At 40.2% G+C, this 11883-nt stretch overlaps 1 protein-coding gene across 2 annotated transcripts; it reads right to left on the reverse strand.

Moving 5' to 3' along the window:
• Positions 1 to 2491: 2491 nt before the first annotated feature.
• Positions 2492 to 5705, reverse strand: LOC109513219 (tubulin beta-4B chain-like). Of its 2 annotated transcripts, XM_019865509.1 has the most exons (6): positions 5556 to 5705; positions 4860 to 4889; positions 4527 to 4635; positions 4326 to 4436; positions 3513 to 3757; positions 2492 to 3441 (listed from the first exon to the last, which is right to left on the reverse strand). In XM_019865509.1, exons 1-6 carry the CDS (start codon positions 5610 to 5612, stop codon positions 2632 to 2634), a joined length of 1362 nt encoding a protein of 453 aa, XP_019721068.1. In that variant the 5' UTR covers positions 5613 to 5705; the 3' UTR covers positions 2492 to 2631. The 2 variants fall into 2 exon arrangements, with proteins under 2 accessions (XP_019721068.1, XP_019721069.1); XM_019865510.1 differs by lacking the exon at positions 4860 to 4889 and having other exon boundaries at positions 5556 to 5704.
• Positions 5706 to 11883: the final 6178 nt, after the last annotated feature.

Consider the following 11883-nt stretch of genomic DNA (forward strand, 5'->3'; position numbering starts at 1 on the left):
CAGATAAAGCTGTCATGGTGTGCAGATAACATTATGATAAATTCTGTTCACGTTTTGTGTGCTTCAAACAATACTTAGACATCAGTCATAGCTAAAAACTGTCCCATCCATCCATTCATTAATTCTATACTACTTATCTTCAAGAGGGTCACGGTGAATTAGAGCCTGTCCCAGCACATTTTACACCCTGCATTGATCACAATCCAATCACAGGACTCATTTTCAGAGAAAAAAACATTTCCTCTCACATTGTCACCTGTCTGGGAGGAAACTGGAGTAACCATAAAAATCCCACGCAAGCGCGTGGAAAACATGCAAATTCTCACACAGGAAGGTCGGACCCAGGATTGGAACCCCCAAACCTCAGAATGTGAGGCAGACATGCTAGCCACTAGTACACCGTGCTGACTTTCAAAAATTGCCTCCTTCAGTTTTGACTAAAAGTTATAGCTTTGTCCCAACATGGGTGATCATATTTTGCAGCGTAAAGGGTGAATTTGTCAGTTCTGAAAAGTTCCTTCTTTTTTTGCTAATATCCCAAGCGGGTTTTCTCCAGGTGCTCCGGTTTCCTCCCACATTCTAAAAACATGCATGGCAGGCTGATTGAACACTCTTAAACTGTCCCTATGTGTGAGTGTGAGCGCGAATGGTTGTTCGTCTCTGTGTACCCTGCGATTGGCAGGCAACCGGTTCAGGGTATCCCCCGTCTACTGCCCGAAGACGGCTGTGATAGGCTCCAGCACCTCCCACGACCCTTGTGAGAATAAGCGGATTAGAAAATGGATGGATGGATAATATCCCAAGCTTCTGTGCACATTTACTGCTCAGCCCTGAAACACATTTACCGCTATAGATATGGCAGCACCAGTGGTAGAATGTGTTATCCAAACTTCTAAACCGCTTTGGGTGGCTTTAAAACGTAAGATTTCAGTGGAAAATATTGTGGTGTTACATGCTAACGTGGCCAGCTAGCATCATGTTGTGAGGGTATACTGTAGGTGGAAAAGCTGGAAATCTACCATTTACATATTTTACTATCAAAATTATATTCCCCTTGTGATGCATCCCGCATGTTCTTGGTTTTCCAAGGGCAAGAGGACTGTCAAAGGGTTAAAGATTTGATGAAACTAATGTGCCAACTCAAGTAACCGCAATCTAACTGCTTTCGGTCACTTGTGTCTCAGAAAGCACAAAACAATTTACAGAGGAAGGATGCGCTGTGGTCGTCTCCAAAAGCTCCTTTTTTGTTTTTGAAATTGTATGTGTACTTTGTACCAAAAGCAACATTAACTGTGTTAGCGTAACATTGAGCTACAATGATTTCTGCTCGTTAGTCAAACATTGTGTGGCGTGTGAGACCCGTTATTTGATTCTTGTATATCTGCTGTCTGCGTGAGTAGTTGAGTCATTATATGCTGTTTATTTACAATACTGTCTGGATTTTAGTTTGATATCGGGAGTTATTTTATTTTCTTCTCGGTGGAATTTCGGAGTGAATGTACAGTAATACGACTGCAATATGTCCCGCCACACTCACCCTGCGATCGTCTTTTTGCTGTGCCTTGAAGAACCACTCCCTTCCGTGTGACAATCCAGCATGGCCTGAAATATGCTGCATGAACTGTAGACTAAAGAGCAGGCAAACTAATAATAGAGGACAACAACATAAAATGCTGCTTAAAAAAAACAGCTTTTTGGTCAGTGGTTTTATGGTTCTTTTAGGCAGCAAACACCAGTCATTGTGAGCTAATTCCAACAATATTAAGTTATCCACTCAGATTCCACCTCATTTGTCTTAACACAGCATGAAAACAGATATGCTGTTGGAGTACAGTATTCATGACAAATGAACTATCTTTTGATGATCATGTGACAGTGACTCTGCAAAAAGTGACCTTGTGTGGACATTTTTGCTCTTTCCAAGATTTCAATTAAATCTATATTTAGAGAGAGGGGTCCTCAAAGGTATGTGCTAGCATGGTGTGCGTGTGGAGAATTCTCCATTGATGGGGAGACATACAAAGTGTGGCAGAAAAGATCTCAAATCCAAACTACGAGTCTTCCTCTTCGATGTGGGCCAGGTGATCAACCAGCAGAAGAGCGCTTATGGCAATTGCTTCATTCAGTGGGCGAGAAAAGGTGACAGTTGTGGAAGGACAACATCACAAGGGGAGAACATTGCTGTGATGAGTGGAAGAAAAGGCTAGGAATCATTTTTGAAGGGGACAACTTGTAGCCAGGATTTGAAGTACCGGTCTAACTTTTTTGGCACGCCTTGTATTCAATTGTAATGTTTGGATCACCAGGTCTCATGAGCCTTGATCTCAAGAATCCAGCCTTGAAAATATGGTTTCACCTTCCACAAAAAAACTCGACAAGTCTTTTTCAACAAGTCAAATGCTGGTTGTCCATAAAAGCAGCAAACATGTCACTCAGACACGTGCCGGGACTACGTGGAATTGCCCAACAGCTACCATGCTACATGAATACTCTGTTGAGCAACATCATTTAATATGACAAGGCTTAACTTTTTTTATTCAAAGATCTACAAAATATCCCCGGCCACTCTGTAGACCAGCCAATGCTGGTTTCATCATTTGCCAATGAATGCACTGACATTATCTTCAAGCTTTAGTCGTCTTCAGCCTCCTCCTCACCTTCCCCTTCATCCTCAGCAGTAGCGTCCTGGTACTGCTGGTACTCGGACACCAAATCATTCATGTTGCTCTCAGCTTCCGTGAACTCCATCTCATCCATACCCTCACCCGTGTACCAGTGCAGAAAGGCCTTACGGCGCAGCATGGCTGTGAACTGCTCAGAGATACGCTTGAACATCTCCTGGATGGCTGTGGTGTTTCCTATGAAGGTGACGGCCATCTTGAGGCCGCGGGGAGGAATGTCACAGACGGCGGTTTTGACGTTGTTGGGGATCCATTCGACAAAGTAGCTGCTGTTCTTGTTCTGGACGTTGAGCATCTGCTCATCCACTTCCTTCATAGACATTCGTCCACGGAACACAGTGGCAACTGTTAGGTAGCGGCCTTGACGCGGGTCGCACGCCGCCATCATATTCTTGGCATCGAACGCTTGCTGGGTGAGCTCGGGTACCGTGAGTGCTCGGTACTGTTGGCTCCCCCTGCTGGTCAGCGGAGCAAAGCCTGGCATGAAGAAATGCAATCGAGGGAAAGGTACCATGTTGACAGCCAGTTTACGGAGGTCAGCGTTGAGCTGGCCTGGGAAGCGCAGACAGGTCGTGACTCCGCTCATGGTGGAGGATACTAGGTGGTTCAGGTCTCCGTAAGTGGGCGTGGTCAGTTTCAGTGTGCGGAAGCAGATGTCGTAGAGAGCTTCATTGTCAATGCAGTAGGTTTCATCTGTGTTCTCAACAAGCTGGTGGATGGAGAGAGTGGCGTTGTAGGGTTCGACCACAGTGTCTGACACCTGATGTAAAAAAAGTGCACGTATTTAGCATCGTTAGCCAACACAAACTTTATATAACAAGGACGGCTAACCTTGGGGGAGGGCACCACACTAAATGTATTCATGATCCGATCGGGGTACTCTTCACGAATTTTGCTGATGAGCAGGGTTCCCATGCCCGATCCAGTTCCACCCCCTAGAGCATGTGTCAGCTGGTACCCTTGCAGGCAGTCACAGTTCTCCGATTCTTTGCGTACCACATCCAGAACCGAGTCGACCACCTCAGCTCCCTCAGTGTAGTGACCTTTTGCCCAGTTGTTACCAGCACCGCTCTGACCTATGGAGGAAAAAATTACCTTTGTTTGTCAATTTAGCAGTCCTAATCATGCATTCATCCATTTTCTATAGTCACTGCTTCTCCTGTTCAGTGTTGCAGGGAGCAGCAGCCTGGCCCAATTGACTTTGGGCGCACGGTTGACTACATTCACTGACTCACATCATCAGAGATGGAAACTAATCACGCTGCCTGCCTTGTAGTCGGGTGAATGACCCACTACACTGAAAACAAATGGTGTGTTGAATTCACTCAATTGTATTTCATTGGATCCAGATGATTTTAATTCATGCACCCACTTGACAAAATAAAACTGAGAAAATTCAACAAAACCTTTTTCAATGTACACCTTCAATAACTAGTCATTAACACGTTCAGATTACCGTAAGTAGGATTTATTTACATCGCATGCATGCAACACAATTCTTTTGTCAAATCTAAACGGGGTCACTCTTGCATGCAGTGCTAAATCGAATACATGATTATACATTGACATTTTTGAACATCAAGATCTGATGTGTGACCATAACCGTTTGTCTCGTGATACAGGAGCTAATTTTAAATCACTCACCAAACACAAAATTGTCAGGTCTGAATATCTGTCCAAAGGGTCCGGATCTCACAGAATCCATTGTACCTGGTTCCAAGTCCACAAGAACAGCACGTGGCACATATTTACCTCCTACGTGGAAAAGAATGATAATGGTATGATATTGACAACCCGGTGGGAAAATTCATGTCCGAACGTATTTAAACAATCACATGTCAGAACCTGTTGCCTCATTATAATAAACATTGATCCTGTCTAGCTGCAGGTCACTGTCTCCACGGTATGTCCCTGTCGGGTCAACGCCATGCTCGTCACTGATCACTTCCCAGAACTGCAAAAACAAAGTTGGATCACGAGATTACTCCCTTAATAAAAGCACAGATTAACAATTTGTCATTGATACCATTGGACCCAGAACCTCATTGCTATGTGAGCAACTTAGCTCAAGAATTAACAGGTAGAAATTAAAATACAACTATGAGGATTTTGCAGACATATACAAGACAGAAATGTCACACATTAGCGTACGAGTAAAGATTGCATGCCAATACTTAACTTATATATATGGACATCTAGTAATTGAACCTGCATGGAGTGAACATGGGGGAGCACAAAGGCCAAGTGGTTAGCCTACCGGTAATAAAAGAAAAAAAAAAGCACATCTGTCTAACAGTTCTGAGGTTCAGGGTTTGACTCTTGGACTAGATGTATGCTTCCGCATTCCAAAAAGATGAATGTTCAGTTAATTGAAGACTCTAAATTGCCAATAAGTGAAAATATGTGGGCAAATATTCTTTGTGCCTTGATTTGGCTGGCAACCCGTTCAGAATGTAGCCAAAGTGAACCTAATAAAGTCCCTAAATTGTGCGAAAGAAAATGGATTGAATGAAAATGGTGGGAAAAAAACCTTCCACACACTTGAAGAATATATAATTTGTTGCTTTACGTAAGGTTAACAACAATTGTGCGAAGGAAAATGGATTGAGTGAAAATGGTGGGAAAAAAAACTTCCACACACTCTTGATGAATATATAATTTGTTGCTTTACGTAAGGTTAACAAATTCAAGATGTAAATCATTAGTCATGGACATTAGTTGCTTGCAATTATTCAATACAATTATTGTTTCATGGATCTTGTCGAAAGAAAATGCACTTGCACACAAGAAAATTAGTGATTAGATTTTATTTCAATAAAAAAAAAAAAATATTGAGGTCCATTCTGATAGTTATACATAATTTTGAATAATTACCTTGGCACCAATCTGGTTACCACACTGGCCCGCCTGGATGTGAACGATTTCCCTCATTGTTGAGACATCAATAAACAACGTTGAGGGTCAAATCTTCTTCTAGTATTGCGGTTTCTTGTTTTTTTTTTTCCGACTATGGCAGAACTGCCCAATACCCCGAGCAGAGCAGTCGCCACACACGGAACCACTTGACTCTGTCACAGACGTGCACGGTCACCGCACGCGGGCACGTATGAGAATGCACGCAGGTGACGCTTGCACGTCGACGTATTGTAAGAAGGCATTTCGGCGAATTAAAGCTGTGCATTTCCAGTATGTTTTTCCCGCAAGTAATAAATACAGAGGCTCACACATGACAACATTAATCATTACAGCATTCAATTAGTCATCGTACGTAAGACAACGTCCGTTTTTATAACAACATCAATCAGACATCACATATGACGTACTAATGTATTGAATCAATGACGAAATTTCCTTTGGATTTACTAAATTCAAATATGTACCTACATTAGTTGCACATGATTAAAATGGGGCATCCTTTGCTTGTTTTCCTCAAAATTAAATAAGTGTTAGTTTAATAGATTTTAATCACATGCAACCAAAAATCTAGTTTTGTTTTGTTTTTTTTTGCACTATAGTTTCTTTTGAACATGTTTTCATTTCTTAGAGAAGGCTTGTACTTCAAAGCATCAAGCAGACATCACATATGACGTACTAATGTACTGAATCAATGACGAAATTTTTTTAGTCACACCAAAGAATTGGATCAGCTGTATGAAATGTAGATATGTGAGTATGCACCTGATGAACAATTGAACGGTGAAGGCTGCTGTTGTTTTTTGGGTGAAAAGCCAAACAAGAATTGTTCACTTTTGTGGTTCGGTAATACCTACATTTTTACTACATTTTAAAATCAGATGCAAGTAAAGTTTTGGTGATTTTTTTTTTTTGCTCTCGTTTTTTTCTGTAGCGCAAAAGGCGTCCATAATGATAATAATTTAAAAATATATATATGAGGCCAATTTGTGATATAGTATTACATTTTGTAATACTGTGTTCAAGAATTAAGGGTTGGGTTAGGTTCGGCACCAGGTGTTTTTTTTTTCTGTAACGTCACAAATGATAATGATTGGTAAAATATGGTATTACGCAAACTAGGTCAAACGAAATAAATGAAAATATCTGAAAACCCCGATTTGCTAGGAAAAAAGTAAATACATTTTGTCAAAAATACCTTTGGGGACATACAAAACCAAATATATACCTACATTAGTTGCACATGATTAAAATGGGGCAACCGATGTCCTTTTCTTGTTTTCCTCAAAATTAAATAAATGTTAGTTTAATAGATTTTAATCACATGCAACCAAAAATCTATTTTTTATTTTATTTATTTATTTATTTTTTTGCACTGTAGTTGCTTTTGAACATGTTTTCATTTCTTAGAGAAGGCTTGTACTTCAAAACTGTTATGCCATAAAATGGAATATCCTATCCTCCTTTCTCAAGTCCTTGCAGGATATGTAAACATTTCAAGACATTTGAAGTAAACATCAAGCATCCCAACATCATCTGATGAACAATTGAACGTTGAAGGCTGCTGTTGTTTTTTTGGGTTAAAAGCCAAACAAGAATTGTTCACTTTTGTGGTTCGATAGTGTTCATGTTGGGTGTTCGTTTACTTTGGATCAATTATTTAAAGTTGATTTATCCAACGTGTCTTTCGTGTTCATACTATTTGAATGCGTGGACGTGTCCAAGAAGAGCAACGTTTCCATTTTTTTCCTCTTTCAGGCTTGTTCCCATTTGTCAACAGTCTTAACTGCTGTAATCCAAAATAAAAATCCATTCGGCTCCCCTATGTTCCATGCCATCGCTTAACATTTCAATAATACCCATCAGATATTAGCTATAAAAATACAGACAGTATAAAAAAAAACTACACACCCCAATTCAATGGAACATAGTGAGGGCAGTTGTCATTAAGTGAAGAAAATATGGCATTCACATTAGAAGGATATTTCTCCAAAAAATGAAACCAATGAGGCAGGGATGTTTTCCTCAAAATTAAATAAATGTTAGTTTAATAGATTTTAATCACATGCAACCAAAAATCTATTTTTTATTTTATTTATTTATTTATTTTTTTGCACTGTAGTTGCTTTTGAACATGTTTTCATTTCTTAGAGAAGGCTTGTACTTCAAAACTGTTATGCCATAAAATGGAATATCCTATCCTCCTTTCTCAAGTCCTTGCAGGATATGTAAACATTTCAAGACATTTGAAGTAAACATCAAGCATCCCAACATCATCTGATGAACAATTGAACGTTGAAGGCTGCTGTTGTTTTTTTGGGTTAAAAGCCAAACAAGAATTGTTCACTTTTGTGGTTCGATAGTGTTCATGTTGGGTGTTCGTTTACTTTGGATCAATCATTTAAAGTTGATTTATCCAACGTTTCTTTCGTGTTCATACTATTTGTATGCGTGGCCGTGTCCAAGAAGAGCGCCGTTTCCATTTTTTTCCTCTTTCAGGCTTGTTCCCATTTGTCAACAGTCTTAACTGCTGTAATCCAAAATAAAAATCCATTCGGCTCCCCTATGTTCCATGCCATCGCTTAACATTTCAATAATACCCATCAGATATTAGCTATAAAAATACAGACAGTATAAAAAAAAACTACACACCCCAATTCAATGGAACATAGTGAGGGCAGTTGTCATTAAGTGAAGAAAATATGGCATTCACATTAGAAGGATATTTCTCCAAAAAATGAAACCAATGAGGCAGGGAGGCTGCTAAGAGGCCTTGCTGTTTAGCTCATGTAACAATAATCTTCTTACGTCTGGGTTAATATGACAAGAAGCCTCATCTTACAAAGAAAAAAAAAAAGAGACAGACTTGAATTCTCCCAGCGCATGAGGGAGACTGTTATGGTCCGATGAAACCAAGGTCCAGTGCCCCTGATGAAGAATAACCATTGGGCTGAAGCCGCTGCATTCATGAATGCAAAAGTCTGTTAAGTAATGGCTGAAGAATTGTGTCTGCATACGAACTAGCCTCAGCGCATGCTGCGGAATATATTGCTGCCTCCCAGAGCCACATTAGAGGGAAGGATGGGGGCAATCAAATCCAAAATGTGCATCAGATAAGAATCATTAAATGTTTGCAGTGAAATAATCCAAAACTCTACACATGTGCCCGTTTGTACCTTACAGTGCATGTTCATAGCTAAGAGTGACATTTCCCCTGTCACCAGGAGCAACATGCTTCTCCATGAAAGGTAAATTCCTCCGAGTGCCCAACCTGTCACTCTCCTCTTCCTCTTCCTCCTGGCCAGATACTTAGAATAGAAAAGTCCTTTACCTCCTACAGGAATTAACTGCGACATACAGTTTCCACATAAGTATTGGAACAGCAAGGTCAGTTCCTTTGTTTTTGTTGTACATTAAAGACATTTGGGTTTCAGATCAAAAGCTGAGCGTTCCAACTTTTATTTCATGGTGTTTCCATCTAGATGTGTTGAAACAACTCACGGCAGAGCACCTATTGTTTGAAGCCACCCACTTTTCAGGTGAGCAAAAGTATTATATTAAAATGATTAAGATTTCATATTTGGTTGCATAACTGTTACTTGCAATAACTGTATCAACGATCCTGCGACCCAGTGACATCACCAGACTGTCGCATTCTTCATTTGAGCCAACTTTGTTTTGGAACAAAGTTTCATGAACTCATGAGATGCACATTAACCTCTACCAATGTGATGGAAAGGCCAAAGTATGGGGAAAGTAATGATGTGCTTATATTCCAAAACGCAATTTACTATCTCATGAGTCAGTGAAACCATAACTCGGCCTCATTCTGTTCAATTTTGGAAAAAAGCTCTTGAAAACGTTGAAGAAACCTAAGCCTGCTCCGGTCACGGTTCTGTCCTCTCCGTCGTATTATTTGGGACGACCGAGCGATGCCTTGTTCTGCTCTTTCATCAAAAACAAACACAAGCGCGCCAACACATGCATGCGCACGCTCTTGCACACACCGCTTCACAGTTGCCATGACAACATGCAATACCCCTTCTTTCCAAAACACGTTGCAGACTTTCTAAAAATAATACCTTTTCTCGCAGACGACAACCTTCAGAGCGTACAAGGCAGGAGTGTAGCACTACAGTGACAAATCCTAAATGAATTGCCACCTATTGACTTACGGCCCCTTAATCACTGTAGCAGTCATTCTGCACTGTTAGGTGACCTGTGAGAGGCTTGGGTCAGCGTCTCATCCGTCTCCAGCCCAGTGGCTAGACGAGTGCTGTTGTGAAGCAACATAAATACTGGAGACGCTCATCGGGTTAGGAGTGTTGGCAGTGTGCACAGAGACAAATTAAGGCCATGTCAGCCACGGATCCAACAGCAGAACAGACAGCCCGCTCATGGCATGATACAACCCTCACTCAGTCACTTAAGCGTGCACAAACCGATATTCAAGCCTGCGGGAATACAATTATCTCCAAGACCCAGCCTGAATTTGTCAATTCTTGGCAAATCTTTGCTGCTCCCCTCTTGATGTGGTATTGTGCGGTTGCATGCGTAAATGTGCTGATGTGCCCAAAGCCACCCTCATTTCTGCCGCTCAGGGCGATGAGCCATTCACGGCTGTTACGTAACTGGCAACGTATAAGATATTGGGCCTCTTGTGACTGAAATCAAATGGCCGCCTTTGAGTTTGAAGCATCTGTGACAATGTGACAACACACTGACCCGGATTTGCTCTAAAACGTCCACAATAAATTACTTTATTGAGTCTTTAAGTATGCACACACAAAAGTTAGGAAACTGTAGCATTGAATTCAGTTTACAAAGAGTGCTTACTTACTGGCATTACTCACTCTAATTATGTGTGTTTATTTTTTTTAAGGGGGGGAGGGTCAAGGGATAACTAAGTGAAGTCATCACTGATCCGTATAGCAGCTGACAATAATGATGAGGTAGACAGCGATGGCCGTGTCGCTGTGCACAACCGGATGTTCCCAGAATTATATATCATGTGTCTGTGGCGCCTTGTAAAAAAGATGATTGAAAATAGAGGCAACCCGCATAGGGCGATGTACCAAGGCTAGCAAAGGAAACACCACAAATACACCACCTACACAGCCAGTTGAACAAATGGTACACCTGGAAAAACACAGACAACGCAGGGTTTAAATACACTCTCTGGATATCTGCCTTGACAAAAAAATAATTGTTTATTGTTCTGGTTGTCGTTTAGCAGTAGTGTTGCACTATGCTGCATCATACTGGGAGCTGCTTCTAATATTTTGGTTGCCTTGTTTTAGCTACGGTTGAGTGGCAACATATTAGGAACACCGCTCAGCATGTCGCAGAGAAATTCTACATGTGCACATGGCAATGATAAGCATGATTAAAAGAATGTCTCACTTGACAGCGTCAATCATCCAGTATCGGATCACGTCAGGTTGCTTGTGCGTACCTAATTAAGCGACCGGTGCAAGTATATTTTGTAGTCGTTAAGATTGAATTTTCATGTAAATCTACAATGGCTCGAGTTAATATACATCAAAGTTTGGAATATAAAAATAAACTTTTTCAATGTAAACTCAAGATAAAGCGTTAAAAACCACATATCAGCAACTTGGATTTACAGTTGTGTGATCAAATACTTGGCACACTGTTGTTAAAATACTTGGCATCGAAAGAAATTCAGAACCACGATTATGCGAAGAACACTGGTCAACAATTTTTTTAACGAAATATTTTAATCAGAGATGCAAGTCAACTTTTTTAGATGATTTATTTTTGGGGGGGTGATTCCAAATCCGCCCTTGTTTTGTTTTTCCTCTGGCACATCAGCATTTCAAAATAATAATAATAATAATAATAATAATAATAATAATAATAATAATAATAATAATAATGTCCATCCGTTTTCAGAACTGATAAAAATACAATGTGTAATATAGCAATCTATTTTGTAATATGTTTTAATTAGGGTTAGGTTCATCAACAGGTGGATTTTGTTTTCTTTTTGACTCTCAACTCATCTTTACTTATGTAGCACTTTCACATAAGACATCATTGCGATAAATTACAACGCGTGGTAAAATCCGCACCGCAACAAAAAATTTAAATATCTGAAAAATCTGATGCGCTTGAAAAAAAAAGACATTTTTGAAATTGGCATCACAAATATGTTAATTGACCCATCAAGCCATCTCTGATTAAAATTTGATGTTGACCAAAAGCGCGATGATACAGATATAGGATGTATAAAATCCCTTTACACTCAATTAGGAGGTCATTTATG

The sequence above is a fragment of the Hippocampus comes genome, unplaced genomic scaffold (genome assembly GCF_001891065.2).
Source record: "Hippocampus comes isolate QL1 unplaced genomic scaffold, H_comes_QL1_v1.1 scaffold443, whole genome shotgun sequence".
NCBI lineage: Eukaryota > Metazoa > Chordata > Actinopteri > Syngnathiformes > Syngnathidae > Hippocampus > Hippocampus comes.

Excerpts from the sequence above, each read along its gene's own strand:
- LOC109513219 (XM_019865509.1), bottom strand. The coding sequence starts at position 5,612 with ATGAGGGAAATCGTTCACATCCAGGCGGGCCAGTGTGGTAACCAGATT. Across the intron at positions 4,890-5,555 it reads GTAACCAGATTGGTGCCAAG|GTTCAATTACTAGATGTCCA; the intron begins GTAATTATTCAA and ends CACTCCATGCAG. Across the intron at positions 4,636-4,859 it reads TAGATGTCCATATATATAAG|TTCTGGGAAGTGATCAGTGA; the intron begins TTAAGTATTGGC and ends TTGTTTTTGCAG.